The 19,616-nt window shown below is 34.7% G+C and overlaps 1 protein-coding gene across 1 annotated transcript in view; it reads left to right on the top strand.

Annotated features, from left to right (window-relative positions):
* Window positions 1-19,616, top strand: part of LOC142987216 (uncharacterized) — a 144,800-nt gene that overhangs the window by 92,460 nt on the left and 32,724 nt on the right. The window contains exons 4-6 of the mRNA XM_076135836.1: window positions 18,389-18,571; window positions 18,875-19,069; window positions 19,287-19,463. Of these exons, the coding sequence (XP_075991951.1) occupies window positions 18,389-18,571; window positions 18,875-19,069; window positions 19,287-19,463 (555 nt within the window). The remainder of the gene's footprint in view (window positions 1-18,388; window positions 18,572-18,874; window positions 19,070-19,286; window positions 19,464-19,616) is intronic.

Below are 19,616 nucleotides of genomic sequence, written 5' to 3'. Positions count from 1 at the left end.
ACGTTGCACAATGCACAGTATCATATTTTACAAAGCAATTACTATGACTATTTTCTATCATTATTTATCACTACACAATCTTCTCATGTCACCATAAATCACTAAAACATTTTAGTATTCACACTATTCCAGACATAAAAGTCCTAACACAAAAATATGCTATTCGTAGAGCATAACTATAAATATTCTACAACTAAAATATTACAACGATAAAACAACTCCCTGTAGAATGATAAAATTGATGTACTACAAATATTGCATATTGCAGCGTCATGCATATTGCATAGACGTCCTATGACTACATTCAATAATAAAGTCCCCACCGCGTCTGTTAGTCTGTTCGCTTGTTCGATCAATAAAATTAGGCCTGCTGAATGGATGTTTTTAAAATGTTCGCCAATTTTCGTTAAGTAATAGATGTCATGCCATACATGACATCTTTTACATAACGAGGAAATAAGTAAAAGTATAGTTAACTAACTTTTGTCAACTTCACGAAAAGTATCCAATGTGTTGTCAATCAAGGTTTAAATGGATTTTTTTAGCACAAACCGAAATTCGTTCAAATCGGTTCAATTGTTTTTGCATGTAGTAAAAATGAGGAAAAAACATACCTCCTCACACACCTAAGAATGTATATAATATTAGTAGGATTTAAGTTTTGATATTGGCCCGAAATACCTATTATGATTGAAAATGTCAAAAAAAACTAAATAAATATAGAGTCGAGATCTCTCCGAGTTGCGGCAAAGCGTGCACGTGCGTGTAATGTATAATACAAACGTCAATTCTAATATAGAGGTTTGACAATGGGAACAAACCACCCTAGTTAGTTTTTTGCAGCACTTTGTATTAACTTGCGCCAAAAATCAATCAACTATATAGGTTAGGATTTTTTGCGATGTTTTTTCTGTTTTGTTGTACTTTTGGTAATATCGAAAGGTACGGATTATGAGGGATGCATTTTTCTGTTACCCGTAGAAGTACGTTTGTGAGTACTTCGCATGCTGCGTTTTGGTAAAATTATGTTGTGAGACAATTGTTTTTGAGAGTTGAGTTTTGTTTTAATCTCGATTTTAAAGGATTTCGACATTATTTTTATTTACATATTAAAGAGACGTTTAAGCTTATCTCGACAGTTGTAAAAAGTTATGCTTATCTTAGGTCTATAGGACCTGAAGTACCTATACAAATAAAGTGCCTTATACTGTATGCTGACTATACCATCACTCGAAGGTTGCGTAATAGAATTGTTTGTGTTTTTTGTAGCTAAAAATAAACATTTTGTATAACATCAAGTTGCCATACAATTAACTAGAACACGATGGGAGAGGCAGGAAGTCCAATTAAATAATGCTGAGGTATTTTGTTGTCGTGTTACTTGAGTCACGCAAATAGTTACATTATTATTTGTTACCTAGAAATTTACTAAAACTTGCTGTTTCATTCAGTAAGTGAATAAGCAGTAGTAAATAAAAATGACTCAAAAAATTAACATCCTACATAAACTCATATAATTGTAAATAAATTCAAAGCAATTTGGAAACGGAATCATTTAGATCAGTATACTTCCTGATGTGTGCGCAACAAATGAAATCGTACTAACTATCTACTTAATGTTCGAAGACGTATAGAGGTACATACGTAGGTATAATATTTCAAACCAATATTCAAAGTCTAGCTTTTTGTATAGTCTTTTCGGGAACGACTAATTATAATAAACGACGAAAAATTATATTTCTAAACCCAAGTGCTCGAAACGGTCGCGCCCCTTCATATCAAGCAAAGAAACGAATCTTTTGTGACAGTCTCATAAACAGTATTATTTAGATAAGAAGATACGCGAAATGGGATAACGAACTCATCTGTTGTGCCAACCACAAACCAGATCTAATATCCACAATTTAATATTCCCAATATCGATCCCACTAATCCCACGACCCCATTAATCTGTTTAGGGGATCTCCGCGACGACTCCTACGATCAGACCAATACGGTGTAGCCGATTCGAATCCCGATTGATGCACTGATAACATTAGACACAGAAGATATTGTATTGAAGGGTACATTTGAAAGGTTTTTGGAAATGAACAACTGTCATTTTTGGAAATGTGTACGAAATTGGTTTTGATTGGAAATTCGATCATTTATTGTTGAAATGATTACTATAGATTATTTAAGAGTGTGTAGACACGAAGAGTAGCAGCTGTACCAAAAATGACCAAAATATTAAAGAAAAATAAAATTACTCATACGGTTAATTTTCTTACGACGATTAGGTAAAGTAATATAGGTTAAATATAGGTCAGTGTAAAGTAACCCATACGAATCCAAGATCAATTTTGCTATCAAGTAAGGCTAGTGGAAATCTTTTAAATGTGTTTCTGACGTGACAATTTTAACTTTGTTTATCTATGTCAACTCTCTAAATAAACTATTTGTGGAACCGTTTAGGGATATTATTTTTAGAAAACACATAAGTTCCATAAACACAGTTAAGCAACAAATAATTACGGTACACATTTAAGTCAAAATTCAAGAGCATAAGTTCTCATATTATTTGAGAAAGAGAGTGAGTAGAATAAATTAATGATTTGAAAATTAATGGTTTAAAAAGATAATATTTTTTGAGAATTTTATCATGTTTTATTTAGTTAAAACCAGCGATATCAGACCTTTTCTGTGTTAGTGTCTTGTACATACATATACGTACGTAAAAGGACGTCTATTGTCGAAATGGGTAGGCAGAGACCAGAAAATATATCTGATCTGTGTAACATTAAAATAGAGAAATGGGCTCAACTTCTCTCTATATTGGTCGTCTTGTAAAATGATTACGTAATTACGTACCTAACTGAATTTTTAGTTGCGACAAAATTAACAACTTAGAAACTAAATTCTCAAAAACAATTTCAAAGTAGCAAGCGTAAAGAAATAAATAAATAATATTATTCTAGTCTAAGAAGCACGAATAAAACATTTTATCTCTCAGTCTAGAATGTCTAATTTGTTTGTAATTTAAATGGTATATTAAAGTTTACGTAATGGCCTCTGTAAATCACTAAATATAGTAATGAAATGCGCAGAAATTGTACTCTGAATGTTAAAATACAAGACTGTAGTGTAGTTTAAGAAAGACATTAAATTATAATTAGAGATGTTGAAATTCTACTTTAAAGTCTGCAAAGAGCTTTGCTAGTATTTATTCAAAAGCTAGCTTTCCTTTTAAGTTTTAAATAGCATTGAGAATAAATAGTCTTTACCTACGACAACTAAGCGGGGTCGTCGCGGCACTAAGTTTTTGTTCAACATGTTTTCACCAAACATTAAAAACACATTCGTAATGTTCCCGAGGTTTCCGCTGTCCTTTCCAGAGCACTGTCAATTGTCCGTAGTAACACATTTCTGTGTCAAACTAATAATATTTATCTACCACTGCAAAGACCCGTGCCATAAATGCTTTTTAGTAAAAATCCTATGTGTAAGTAGCATATTATTGTGTTACTTATACAGTGTCTCAATACAACATAATTTTTTTTTCAAAGTCGTGTAGATTTTATACGGACTGTATGATTGGAAACCTTTTAGTAACGATGACGTAATAACGAGTACGTCACGGGACGAACTCGCTACAAATATTTGTGTAGTTCGGCGACAATGCCGACATGTGATTGATTTACGACTTCACAAGCTATGTGGACAAATGTACCGGGACGGAGGTAATGTGTTACGATGGATACCATTTAGGGATTGGTATGAAGTATTGTAGAAATGAGAAATATGTACATATGTATAGTCTGTCACGCTTCTTTGACGCTTCCTTCTTTCGAATGTTTAAATGTCAATTGTCAAGCTCTAGAAGGAAATCTCTACCATTATTAACATAGCAATAGAGTAGGAAGCGAGAGATTATGTTTAAATGTTCACCGGCGCCCCTAGCGTATGTTTCGCGAACAAACTTTGATGTTGATGTTACGAAAGAGAGAATCTTACTAAGGTTATGAAAATTCATTATTTCGTTTTAATTAGTTGGCAATCTTAAAATTATCAATTTGGTGCTACAATAAAAGAAAGATAATTGCTTCTGCTGTAAAATTGTTACGCATGTAAATAAGTCTACTTTTCTTGGACAACACTCATACGGTGTAGACTAAAATATTTTACCCTTTTCTCCTTCACCTATCATTTGAGAATACGTGGTTTTTTGAATATAAATTTGAATTTCGTCACGTACGTGTCGGTTCGTTTTGTGATCCAGATAAAATATCGTAATGCCTGAAAGAAATAGGTCTGAAATAGAAAGGTCAAAACTTGTAGACATTTTTTGTAAAAGTGTTACGCATTGCGACACATGTACTGAAAAAACTAAACTATAAAAAAATATGTTTTAGTTTTTAGCATTTTTCGATTTTTATGATCGAGGTCTGAAGTTCTAGATTGTTATAATAAAAATAATGTATATTTTTTTATAACGTGTCGTGGAATTTTTGAGTAGACATTGTGACCATCTGCTATAGCTTTAAATTCAAAGACATATATTTTTTATAACGTTATACCTACATAAAATATTTTAGAGCTTGGTTAAAGCTGCTTACTTTTTACAGAGAATAAAATAAAAATACTTTGATTTAAAATAATTCTGTGTGCCTAAAGTAAGATAACATAAAAATAGTAGCGGGATTTGTACTCGACACTAACGAGTATCGAGAATTTCGCTAAAAATGGAAATTACACGTGCCGTATGTGTACCTTATTTGCTAAATCTTGATTATATAACTCTATTCGAAGCTCTATCAAACAAAACTCGATTCGTTGGAAATATGACTATGAAAATAATAAGTTTTTGTTGAACACAATACGTCTGAGCTTATATTGTTCTACAATATTTTTCAAGTCATCTTTGTCTAAAAGAATAGAACTATCGTGTACTGGCAGCTTATAACAATTTATCAGAAATATACGTCCTTTCGTTCAAGCTTTGTTCTTTTCAAACTAAACAATGTATGACGTTATGGTTTTTCGCAAATATCTTTTCAGCCTTGCTATTGTTCGTGTGAATGTATATAAAAAAGCTTGAAGTTTTTATATGATATAAACACTATTTCATTTGATCTAGATATCTAGATCTGATCGTGTTTTTAATAGATAGAAGTATACCTAGCGATAAATCTTTGTTATTTTTATGCTATCGGTTCAGGTACTGACACAATATAAAAGAGAATTTTAGTTAATTAAGATTATCTTAAGATACAGTATGTATGAAACGCTATTAAAAACACATGGTTTAAATAGTTACGACCATTAAAATGTGACATTTGAGATTTCTTAAAAATGTAGTTAATTTTGATCACGCTAAAGCGCTGATCAGTTTTTCAAACAATGCCTGTACTGTATTATATTCTCCATATTATTATAATTTCCTTCCTACTCTATAAATAAGTAGCAATAAGAAACCCCTGAAATCCCCTTAAAGAAAGATTTTCACCACCTGAATTTACTCAGTTGTTGTATAACTTCCAAAAATATATGAATAAATGTATGTAAAAGTATTATCCTGCCGCCATTTTCCGGGTAGTATTATCATTTTTAATTAAACGTCAGTCATATCTTGCTGGCTGGCAGTTGATTTATAATATTTTTGTTTTCATATGGATCTGTTTTATCGTATTTATGCAGCGTGAAGTCCGAATATTATTCAACAGAGAGGAATATTTACACGTGGTACAATACAACAGAATTTATTTTGCTGTTTTCTCTACACAATTTAGTCTGAAGGTAAAACCAAAAAAACGTTTATTAGATTAGTATTCTATAGTTTTAAACGTTTTAAAAGAATCTCAAAAATGTTAGCTGTTTCGCCTGTACGGCTAAATGAAAATCTAAAACATGAGTAGCTTATTATTTAAAGATTATCCTCGAAAATGGGGTTGCACTTAAGTGGAGCCGCCCAAGACAACTAGTAAGATAAATCACAGTTATCTAATTGGATAAAGTGATCTCTAGAAAAAAAATGGAATCTTTTGCAAGAAGTGTACATACCATTCACATGTTTGTGATCCTAAAGTAATTGTCTGTATTCTAAACAGATCCTAACTTCAAGGTTCTATATATCAAAATAGGTAGCCTAGCCGGATAACTTATATTCAAATTAGCTCTCGCCTCGATAGCTATTAACAGTGACCAATATTTATCGTTGTTGGGTCTTTATCGGCGTCCATATTTTAGTCTCGCGATAGGTTCTAGACACGTGATGTTTCATTGCAAAGATTAACTGTATCAGCTGGTGTCTACGACCTTGTATCTCTATCTAAATATAGGAGAACCCGATATATTCGTTGCAGAATTTAAGTCACGTCAAAGGCCTTCGGGCGGCTTGAACAACTTTGACACTAGATTGACCTCTAACCATACGACAAGAAGTTGCAGAATTTCATTATGGGGCAACGTTAGCTGCTCGAAGATTTTCAAATTTAAATATTTTTAGATAAAAGTTTGTGCTACACCAAAGCAGGGGACATTTAATTTTTAGTATGAGATGAAAGATAATGGTGAAGTTGAATTTTCTTTAAACATTTGCCTTCTTTATTGCCATAATAATGTATCAAACAATGGGTAGATAAGATAACCATATATGTCACGGATATAATAATATGTCATATATGTTACGGATAGTTGTATGGCTTTACGTTCTAATCTAAAAAAAAACTAGTTAGAGAGCTAGTTTCCATTAAAGATTGTGCAACCTCCAGTTGAAAGCTCTCGGCAATACTTATCGTAAATATTGATAGTTTCCATATACAATCAGAAGCCATAATTGGCACCAGTGTATGGTAAATAAGCTGGCAGTTGGTGTAAGGCCTTTCATCATTTGGGAGTACGCCAGTGGATATGGTAGACCGACATGTGGGAAATGTGCGATGTTATCAGGCGAGTGTTACTTTAATGAGCTATAATGAATACTAAATGTTTGGAATAAAGCTTAGTTTATTAGGATCCCGATGTATAATTCATACTAAAGTGAAAAATTTTAACCGCTTTTATGGTTAACTGGCTGTAGCGTATGCATGCGGGCTTCTTATTTTTTTGCTTTTATAGAGTAATATTAAATGTTCATGTGTTTTACTTGTAATGGTTGAAGCAAAAAGTGTTGAAGTATATTTCAGGTTTAAGTAGTTACTGCGAAATACTTAATATTTTACGAATCCAGTTTACCTTTTATTTCAAAGTACTTAAAACACTTTAGCCACAGTTACAAACTTATGTTAGCTTCTTCAGTTTAAGAATTACATCTATATTCATAACGAATTATAAGTAAATGGTAACTACATTGAGAATGAAGAAGGTCCCTCGAAATTTGAGCAAATACATTTGGAATATAGGTTTTGAACATCCATTAATCATATATAGCAATCCACTGATACTAATGGACTCAACTCCCTAATGTATTTCGACGTCGCGATCCTCTTATCTGATAAAAACACTCTACTTATACTAGCGATCCGACTTTGTATGCTTTTTTTATGTATTTAATAACTGGTCTGCCTTTGAGGTCTAGTCCAGGTGCTGCTTAAAATGCTGTTTAAAAGGTCTCGGGTTCGAACAATTCTATTGCATTGACATTCTTTTTAACTACGCAATCTGCATAGTCCAGAATAACAAAACAGTATTTTGAAAGAAATTGATTTCTTCTAACTTTACCTTTAAGCTGAGTTATAAAACTAACAAACAACATAAACTTGAAAAAAGTGAAGTAAAAATGAACTCTTTACGAATAACTTGGCCTAGAACAAAAAAGTAAATATACGGGGTTATTTTAAGAACCACATATCGTTAAGAATTTTGATCTTTTTAAAAAGACTTAGTAGTAAATTTCTTAGTGTTTTACTTAAACAGTAAACTGCGCCGCATTGCGCAGTACATAGCGCTTCTAGTGACGTCTAGTGTCTGTGATATTGATAGGGCTGTCACGAAGAAGATATAAAATACACAAGCTAGTTCGTAGAACGTAGCTGTTTGTAAAAGTTACCTAGTTTTTGAGTGTCAGTTTATTACGGGCAATTTGAATTTTAGGTGGTCACACTCTCATGGCGGTTTCAGAACTTGTCGATAAGTTTGTAGTAATTTTACAGAATAATTAAATCGATCCACTCTTTTCCCGTTTTTTCTTAATATAAGAAACTCGCTCTTAATAGATTAATAATACAACACTTTATTTAGGAACAAAATGGGTAATTTTAAAAGCGCAGTTAAAAATAACTATAAATACTTTAATAGTCACGAAATAATTATAGACCAATAACTTAGTTTAGAGCCTTGTACGCAAGTTGCACGGGTGGCAACCTGTCTGCTATAGCTTGTTCTTTTTAAACTGACACTCATCCCTCCACTACACTTTCGATAAATCATACATTTCAAGGCTATAAGATAAGTTGTCTGACTTAAAGGACATTAACTAAATCATACAATTTTACTGAGTAATAAAATGTCAATGAGCCATCCCTAACTCATAGAGCCAGGTGTCAGACATTCCGTAGACGATCCGATTGTCAGTGTAGAGCGCCTCGACGCCTTCCACACCTCACTGAAACTTTCAGACGAGATCCTCGTAACATGACTTCTGTTTTAAAATTACTTTTGCTTGAATAAAAATACGCTGTAGTTCTTTATTTGTACCAGTGCTTGTTTATTGCTTGAAGGGATTTTGTATCTTTTATTGGTTGGTTATGGGGTTTGTATGTTGTTTTGTAAATGGGTTATGATATGAATTCGTGCAGAACGTTTTGCTAGCTGCAGAGATAAATGTAACTTAGAATAATATTTTGCTTATAATCTATACATTTTATTATTATATTAATATTACAACATCTTTGTACAAATAATAATTGGTAAGCTGTAAGTTAGGTAAAAGGTCTAGGTACTTGTTGTACGAGTAACATTTTGTATGCCCGCTTATCTGAAAATAATCATTTTTTTTTCGTTTACAACATCACTTCCCTTTAACAATAGTTCATAAAATTTAACAAGTCAACAATAACTGAGTCACAAGGTAAGTTTCAGTCATTCATTTAAATTGGATGAATGAAGCAAAAACTACTTAGCATCGAATCCACTTGAATTTTGATTAAAACAGAAACCCATACATATACTCATATATCTCAACCTATAAATATCGCGAGCTCATATGTCAGGGTGTAAAGTGACGTCACAGGGCGGGTTCAAGGTCGGCCTCAAACCTCCGAGGACAGAGGACATGAGGCCGCGGTATTACCTCCAACGCTGTGTTCGGTTTCGTTTATCATGACGTTTTGAAATTAGTTTTGTTTTTAGGTATTTAATTGTGAGTGGATAAGTTTTTGAAATAGATTGTGTAAACTTCATATTGTAATAGCGAAAATAATTATATCGGTCTGTTTTTTTAAGGCAGGGTATAAATCCCATTCCAGGGCTAGGGCTAGTTATTTTTTCAGCGCAAACTAAGCTTTATGTTAAGAGCGTCTGTAGCAATACAGAGCCTGTAACTAAACTTGATTTTCCAAAAGATATGTGTAATTTGTTATGTATTTTTGAATGATGATTATTGACCTATCTTGTTTGATTTGATATTTAATTATATTAAAAAAATACAAGTTATCTTTTACTTATTTAGGATTTTCATGTACCAATTTGTTCTAATAAAAAACTTTTATGTAAAGTTCATTCTCTACCGATGAACCTCTCAAAAAACTTTACACTTAAGAAATTTAAAATTCTTCTCAAATTTCAACATCAGCTTCTACAAGTACATAGAGACATGGTACAATCACCTCTGTGGAACGTGACTAGGGCAGAGGGTTCAAGGGCGTAGGGCGGGCGGCGAGTGACAGGGCGGGAACGCGCCCACGGCTTATCGCTTACGACTTGAATTGCTTTTCAATTTTTGTTTTTAGTTTTAGATTGTTTTTTATATGTGTATTTTGGTCGATTTTGTATTAGTTTATAATAAAGAATGCGAGTTTTTTTATAGAGATTCGTTAGGGTGATTTATGTTTTTCAGAAAACAAAACTACTTGTAAAATGATTATGTGTTGCATAATTACGCTCTTTTTATTGTTAAATAGTTTGTCGTAATTTTTTAAAATTTAGGTCTTTTAACCACTATCTTATCAAAGATATATTAGATTTTTCCTTTCTGAATGTGAATTTATAAAACTCTCAGTAAACCTCAACATATTTCAAAATTATGTTAATTCACTTATCAGAGGAAAGTCTGGCAATATCATAAAATGATAATTATATGCATTTCCATAAAAATACGGCTAACTGAACCACGTTAATGAAGCAGGTAGCCTCAAGGCACATTCCTGTTAGAAAACTCTGTAATCAGAAAAGTTTTTCGATAAACTTTTTATCTCAAAGAAAGTTGGCGAACTGATCTGCATATCGAATACATCTCGTGGCTTAGTCGTTGTATATAACACTACATCTATCTAGAGCTTGACGACCTTGTAGAGAGCCTTGACATGCACGATTAATTTAGATTTAAATGAAAAAATCGATGTATTAGGACGGGGAAAAAGTCTTTTCGCATTAAAGTATGTATGAACTTGTAATAAAATCACTTTGGCTTCAAGAATCACAAATTACATACACGGTTCATTAGGTTTCTTTCATTGAGCTCGTGAGATACCCAAATATCGAGCTTTTTTTGTGTAGAGAAAAGATTTAATTAGAAGTTCATACATACAGTAATATGAAAAGAGTTTTTCCCGACCTAATATTTTTAAAATATGTAGCAGTATCAAACAGGCCACCGTCAGTTGCAAAAGGCAGTGGGACACTGTTCTAAATTCTGAATTTTGTATACCTCTGCCAGCGGCAAACCTCGGATGCAAAACTCTCTACTAGGTGGTTGAATTATAGTTAGTTAAATATTTTTTCTTATTAAGGGATGTTTATGCCCGAAATGCGACTTTTTGTAGCGTATCTCAATGTTTGTAGAGTTAATGCTATGAGTTTTCTTAACTTAATCAGCTTGTTTTAATTAGAGTTAAACAACTTTATCCTCGGAAATTATTTGTTTGATATTTGTATTAGAGGAAAACGAAATTTAGCGTTTCTTCATACATAGCCAGGGACGAAATAAATGGGGTATCAAAATCTTTTGTAGACAAAATGGGAACAAAGATAAATATAACAAACCAACATAAAATTTAATTACTTTATACGTATATAACTAAAACAATATAAGTTAGTTCAAAACGTCTATTACAAGTACTATAATAGTAGTAATAGTACACCCAATGTAATAACATTACTAAGAACATTCTGGTAACTTTTGTCCCATTGTTACCAACTAAAAGGTCCACTATATTTTCCTTCTTAGTCATTTTACATTTGATATGTAACTAAGGAAAGATATATAAGAAAAACGATGACGTCATAAGGGCTGCAAGAAACTGATGTAAGAAAGGAAGGTTGCACTAAATTATGAGTGATTTTTTTTTTAATATTTTTTAAACAGACCGTGTTTTTTTTGTGAAAATCTTGTAAGCAACTTACTACTTCTTCTCCTCTATTACAAGAAATATAATAGTAGGAAAACAATAGAGTTTACTGTTGTGTTACTGTAATAACATTACTAAGAACATTCTAGTAACTTTTGTCCCATAGTTACCAACTAAAAGGTCCACTACGTTTTCCTCCTTGGTCTGTTTATTTTTGTAAAAGTAAGAAAAAACGATGACGTCATAAGGGCTGCACGGAAATGACGTAATGAAGGGGAAATTTATATTTAACAGAGGGTGGAACACAACTGTGTTTTCAATTTTGTATTTTCATATCTTGAGCATTTTTCCCGGAACTAAGATTTTGTGTGATCGTTTTGAAAAAAGTAATACCTTCTTTGCCGAAATATAAGTTATTGGATGACCACGTATCGGCCTTGGCTCATCATTATTTATAATTAATGATTAAGTTATTATCAACGGGCAAACAGAACTACTTTCACGATTTTTGTATGGATGATGCATATGAATGAGTAGTAAAAAGATTTGTTAAAGCAGTATTAATCATTGTATGTAAATAAATGTGTGACATGATAGAAAATTTGCATGCCAATAATAGCAAATTATTTAACAGCTATTCACAAACTATATTCACCTTGTAACTTCTATCTGTTGAATTACTCATAAAATTTATCTAATGCCACAATTAAGGTTTAACCTTTCTATAAAGCCTAGTAACTAAGTCGTGCCAGGTATAAACAGCTCCAAACTCACCTTGAAGTTATAATTAGCGATGTTAAATGAAAATTAGAATATAGTTTAAAGATTTTCATAAAGGTAAGAAAGTAAAGCCGTTTTACTTTTGATAAGTATAAATTAAACATCCGAAAAATAAAACATATTCTTTGCAAATAGAATAGTAGAAATGAAAACAATATTTTTGCAATTGATATAATTAAGACCAGATGTCTAGTATAATAAAATTTGAAAACATTATTTTAGAATTCTTCTTTCAGCACCTAAACTTTTAATATTTTCCTTTAGCTTAGTTTTTTGTTATTTATCATGCAACCGGAGCAGCGGAAAATAGGAAACCACACTCTTTTACCAAAAAACGCTTTTCTATTTATAATGTACACATAAACTTGAAGTGAAATCACACCTTGACAACTAAAGACTTCATAATGTAATACTGCTAGAAGGCTATACTCACGGTCGTTCTATGAGGCTATAAATTACGCTAGCCTGACGTGAACGCTGTATCGGCTATGAATAGACTGGCGATCAATCCTCTCTGCTAGAGCTAGTGGATTAGGGGAATATTTCTTGAGGGAATAATTTTGATTGAGAATACTAGACTTGAGAAAGTTTCGATGAGGCAAAAATTATATTGCATATGGTACATATGAGCTCTAGGTTTAAAGTGACGTGTAGACAAGAGATACATATTACCTGATAGGTAAACTGTAAACTTAAGGAATATGTAGTTTATGTGATTGTCTAATTAGGGTAGTTAAAATAAAGTGTTTTCTTAATGTGTGTAAGCATCATAAACTTAGATGTGAATTTGATGATGCATACATAAATGCCAATTAATTTCAGGTTGTTGAAAGTATTTTGGAGGCTACAGTGTATTTCAAAGTCAGATAGTCGTATCTTCAATAAACGCTATGTATAGACTATAGAGACTTCTTATAATACTCAATTGAGAAGTAATATCATATCCATTTCCATATTCCCAATATGTATAAGAAGTTATTTTACGACAGAAAGGTAAAATAGGTACTCAAGGAAAATATGACATTTTCGAGAATTACGTATATATTTAAAATAATACATACATTACCTGAAAAGTACTTAAATACGACATACTTTCGTAAAAAGCGTTTTTATGGACAAAATTAAAAGGTGTTTGAGTGAAAAATGTCGTACGTTGTACGTTTTTATTCCCCGAAGTGGGAGTTTATGAGCTGAAACGTACCTAACAGTAGTAGTCTATTTTAGTACTTATATAATACTGTAATGTCATGAGACTATAATATAGCAAGCATTAAGTGCATGTGCATGACCACAATTAGTCGAATCACGTAGGTGTTAGAAAAAAAAAATGTAAATCTGTTAGGTATATGCCCAAGAAAGTTTACCCAAAGATATATTTACTAAACTGACATTAGCAATTAACTATGATAGTTCTATGTAATATAGGCTTGACACCTTTGTCATATACTGGGCATAATAAGCCCAAACTTCAGACAAATATTGAGAATAGCCTAAATTCTAATATCAATTAGAACATAGGGAATATACCAAAGGCTTCTTGTCCGACCGAGGAATGAACCCGAGACGTCATAATCAGCAGTCGTATACATACATTACCGTTTATATTGGTCCTATGTATATAGTATCTATTACTTTATAGTCTTATATACGGGCTAGGTTCAAGCTCTTAATACCTCCAGAGGTTCTCTTCGTAAATAACTAAGCAAAAATTAAAATACAAGTAAGTAAGAAACTAACAAGTCCTAGAGTTACGGAGTGCCTGTCGTACTGGCAACTCAACTAAGTAATTAAAACTCACTCCGCTTCAAGGCAAGTTGCTTGCTAAAAGTATCGCAGTACACAGCTAGTTGCTACGTTATATAATATTAAACTTATTTATCAAAGTTTTAATATTATGCTCGTATTTATTCAGAGGCTGCCCACAGGGAGGGGTGCTGTCGCCTCTGCTGTGGAGCCTAGTGGTCGATTCGCTAATGAAAGAACTGAACACAGGACCATTCTACACGGTAGGTTACGCAGATGACCTAGCCATTATGGTCAACGGAAAAATTCCGACGATCGTCTCGCAGTTGTCACAAGAAGCGATCAAAATAGCAGAAAGATGGAGCAGAGAAAACCACCTATCCATCAACCCTAGTAAAACCACCACGATGTACTTTACTAGGAAAAGAGACCTCAAAAACTTCAAAAGCCTAAAGATGGCAGGAGAAGAATTACAATGGTCGACACAGGTCAAATACTTAGGACTCATACTGGACAAAGATCTGACCTGGAAAAAACACCAGGAGCATATAACCAATAAATCCTTAAGAATTTTCGGCATGCTCAGGAGGGCCTATGGCAAAACATGGGGACTCCAACCAAAGGTACTATACTGGATCTACACAATGATGATCCTACCCATCATCAAGTATGGAAGTGTAGTATGGTGGCCAAGAACCAATAAAGAGACATGCAAGAAAGCGCTCAGCACAATCCAAAGGGTTGCCTGCATGTCTATAACAGGTGCCTTCAGAACAACACCAACGGCGGCAATGGAAACCTTACTTGGAATCACTCCATTGCACCTTACAGTCCAAAGAGAGGCAATCAATGCGTTGAAAAGACTCAAAGATGCAAACCTCGGGACAAGGAAGATGATGACGTGCAACCATACAAACATGGGCATAAAACCTCATCTAAAAGAGATGCTAGATATGAACTCTGACAAAATACAGACAATACTAGTCACTCACAGAAACTTTAAGATGACGATTCCGACGAGAGAAGAATGGAGTCAAGGTCTCTACACACAAACCAAATCGAGACAGATATGGTACACCGATGGCTCCAAAATGCAGAACGGCACAGGAGCAGGCGTTCACTCGGAGGACTGCAGCATAAGCACTAGCCTAGGCAGATATGCTTCAGTCTTCCAAGCAGAAGTACACGCAATCATCGAATGCACCCAAGAGATTATAAAACGAGATACAAAAAATCGCGACATTTATATACTCAGCGACAGTCAAGCAGCTATTAAAGCTCTCTGCTGTTTTAAGGTCAATTCGGGACTTGTACTGAATTGCATAAAGAACCTGAACAAGGTAGGTCGTACAAACAACGTTAGGCTAGTTTGGGTACCAGGCCATGCGGGCATAGATGGGAATGAGAAAGCTGATGAACTTGCACGGAAAGGATCAGAATCACTCCCAATAGGTCCAGAACCAATAATTGGACTACCTGATGCGACAGTCAAACTGGCAATAACCAACTTCACCAGGGACCAGCATCTGAAAGAATGGAAAGCCATATCTGGACTAACCCATTCGAAACTGTTCATAAATAACGTCAACAAAAGCTGGAGTAATAACCTAATAAACCTCAGCAAAGACAGCATCAAGAAAATACTTGGTGCTTTCACAGGACACTACGGCACGAACTACATGTTAAACAAAATAGGTGCCATAGATGACCCCAAATGCAGGCACTGCAATGAAGAAGCAGAAACCATGAAACACATACTGTGCGAGTGTGATGCTTTAGGAAGGAAGAGAATGGATCTTCTAGGATGCGGTTACCCTAAACCAGAAGACTACAGGCTGCTTCCGGTGGGGTGCATAGCAAAACTGATAAGTTCTGCCCTGCCCCCCAACGTCTAGAGCAGCAAAGGAGGGGGTGACACAAAGGATCAGGAATGGTCGAAGTGTCAGCCAGTCATTAACTGGCACCCCCACCCCTAAGATAAGATAAGATAAGATAAGATGCTCGTATTTTTAATAAAGTCTTGGTAGAAAGAAGTTACGAGATTGAATTACGAAAAGATGGGTAGAGTTCGGAGCTGAACAGAGCAGAAAGAGTGATCCTCACTAGTTACAAGTTTCGTTATTGTTGTCTAAGTAATCTTAACTTAACTATACGTCACCCACCATTAAATTATAATAAGGTAATTACGAAAGAATGTACTTCTAGAATATGTTGCACCCCTAAATGAAAACTCCACTTAAGCAAAAACACATTTTTTTCAGAAACCGATATGTCAATAGACGCCTTCTAGGCGCTGAAGCACTAAGATCACCACTAACTTGCACGAGTTTTCTTTACCCTTATATAAACTGGCTGCGGCAAAGTTGACACCAGACCCAGACGTTATTCTTAAAAATACCTAAGCAATAAGCCAATATGTAACTATTAGGCCCGGCGCCTATTAGCATCGGCTAGGAAGAAGCTCGTTTGGCATTCCTACATGCACACACTGTCGGAAACTATGCTTTGGTATGTTTCAATGCATACCGAACTAGCCATCCTTGCCTATATGCCGATAATTACGGCGCCAGGCCTAACTCTCTTTGTCCTGTACTGTCCTATTGTAGGGCGAGGTCTCAAAAAAATTAGGTTAGGTTATGCTTCTTCTTTAAATTTTACCATAGTCACGGAATGAATGGTGACGGAATAAATAAATAAATATAATTGGACATCTCACACACGGTCATTCGATTCCAAACTAAGCAGAGCTTGTACTATGGTTACCATAAAACAGACAAACATACTTATTTACCTACTTCTATATGCATACATATATGAAAGACAAAGATTTGTCCCGGGTGGTATTCGAACCCACTGCACGCGGCGCCATGATTATTGCGGCGAGGTGACCGCTTTAACCACTGCGCTAAACGTGCAGTTAATAATAAAGGCGCCATAGTCCCCATAGATCCCAATTACCCATGTCCATTAGCACCCCACCCCAATAGCCCAAGTAGTTTTTCCCATTAGTTTTGCCATAGTTCCACACAGTCCGGTGATTGTCCTTGGGTGCATTTTATAGTGTGAACAGGGATAATCACCGGATTGTGACACCATACATTATTGAAAGATTAAAGCCGTCTAAAAAGGGCCTCTACGTGTTGGCTTCGGCCCCACGCACGCCTTCCAAATGTCCGGGACTCTGTAGTCCCGAGATATAAAAGAGACGTACATAATAATAATATTTATTTATTCAAGTGACCAGAGACTCATTTTTGTTAGTAATTAAAAACTTCAAAACCTATGTTAGTGTTACATATTATTTGTAGCTTTGGATGCATGCGCGGCCCGCTACCGCCTCATCCCGTGGGATACGGCGGAGTTAAGACCCGTTGCATTATAATATAATCTGCACAAGACGCGAGTTTCAAATCGTAAAAAATTGTCTTAAAGTAGACCACAAATACAGATATCAAATGCGACTTGTTACAATTTACGGCGTATATTCCATTAGGGCAAACGACTCATTCCCTATGTCTACTAAATCACTGAAATGAATGGCCAACATAAAACTAACTGGACAGTAGAACGACTGGTAGCAGATAGTCAAAATGTTTTCGTGATGGCTAATTTATTACGGGAAAGAATTTTATGGCTGGTAGATTATTTAATTAGGTTTTTCCGACACTATTAAGTCGTAACAATATAAAGTAGGACAAATGTAAAAGTAAAAAACCACAATCTTTTGTTTTGATTTTGTGACCAATTTATTAATTTATCCTTGACGCTATTTTCTCATGTCTCTATAGCACAGGACCATGTCTCCCAAAACTGTAAGGCACGTCATCGTTAGAAAACGCAATTGGTGTCTGGGTAGTCTGTTCCGGGATCCATTTTATATATGTGATAAGTCACGTGGTCACGAATATTGCATTTGTACTCCGAGATACTGATTATTTGCAGCTCTTTGAACTAAAAAGTGTGGACAAGCTACTTGCCAGCTCTTTTCATTCACAAGTGTAACTTTGAACAGATTTCAAAAATGAATTAATTTCGAATCATTTGTTTCGTCTCCATATTTATTTTGACTGCCTCCGTGGCGCAGTGGTTTAGGTCGCCACGCCGAAACCACTGCGTCGGGAGGTCGTGGGTTCGATTCCCACACGGAGCAATTATTTGTGCAATCCACAAATAATTGTTTCGGGTCTGGTTGTGCTTTGTGTCCGTTGTTTGTATGTTTGTAAAAGTCCCCGCGACACAAGAGCAATTCTTAGTGCGGGAGTTGTCTTTTTAAAAAAAAAAAAAAAATATAGTGGCCTCATAGTGAGAGAAAATCGACTGCTCTTAGTAAAATCTTTTCTTCAGTAGATAGAGTTCATATCGAAACCTTTTCATATTTCCAGACACGTTATCAGTGCACTACTGCAACCGGGAGGTGTTGATAGCAGCTGTGGGGGCGGACAGCGAGGGCTACATCCGCACCCCCGGCTACCCTCACTTCTATGTCGGTGATGAGTGCCGCTGGAGGCTCACGGTCAACCCTGAGCAGAGGGTGCGAGTCACCTTGATGGATGTCAGCTTGAGAAGTAAGTGGATTCGGTAGATTATCAATGTTGAAGTTGGGTAGCGGAGTTTCTGTGGAAAAATTAAATTTTGCTGTTATTAAAATGCATGCCGAAAATCAATGCAGTGTAAAATTAAGAGAAAATTTTACTTTAAATAGAGAAATGCAAATATCTTGTTTGGTCTTGAACTCGTAAGAAAAAGTGACTATTATTTTATAACTTTATTATTATTTGGCATTTGAGTCGGTTGAACTATTTAACTGTAACGATCATAATGACGATGATCTCCCTTTATTTAATTGACTGTTTTTACATCTTTCACAGGCATAGGTCCATTCGAGAACCACTGCACAGACTACGTGAGCGTCCAAGACCTGAACGGAGACTCCCTCTTGTCTTCCTGCGAGCAAGTTGAACTGCCTCTACGGCTGACCTCAGTCACCAACACTGTAGATGTCCTGGTCGAAGCCAGGTCGAAAGGAGCGTATCCCAAGCGAGGGGTACTGTTGCATTATAAAAGTGAGTTTCTTAAGTTATTTAAGCAAAAAAGTCTTATAGTCAGAATAAAAATCATGTTTCTATCTTGCAGCGCCATCTAGCTATCAAATATGAAAATAAAAGTGACGCCATCTATTAATAAAAACTAAAGCCAAACAGCCACACAGTACAACGCCATCTATATTATTTACAGCGCACACTACATTTATCCTAACGCCATCTATTTTTCTGTTTATAGGTATAGGTTGTGTTACACTACCAGCGCCATCTAACGGATACTTGGTGTACCGCAATGATGACGTAGCACACTACATGTGCAACGTGAACTCTGTTTTCATCGACACTCGGGAGAGGGCGCGACTATTATGGTGCTATGACGATAACAGGTGGAATGATACAGTGCCTTTGTGTGTTGGTAAGTTTCTTTTATGTTTCATACAAGTATTTAAAATTAATTGTAAATAAAATAATATTTACCAAATGTGGATACGTAACAGCCAAAACTACAAAAGTTTAAATTTTATTTTAGAACTTCTTAAAACTTTTTAAACTACCTAATGAGTTATTT

This window comes from Anticarsia gemmatalis, chromosome 3 (genome assembly GCF_050436995.1).
Source record: "Anticarsia gemmatalis isolate Benzon Research Colony breed Stoneville strain chromosome 3, ilAntGemm2 primary, whole genome shotgun sequence".
NCBI classification, from domain to species: Eukaryota; Metazoa; Arthropoda; class Insecta; order Lepidoptera; family Erebidae; genus Anticarsia; species Anticarsia gemmatalis.
This window is presented reverse-complemented; position numbering and strand designations above follow the sequence as displayed.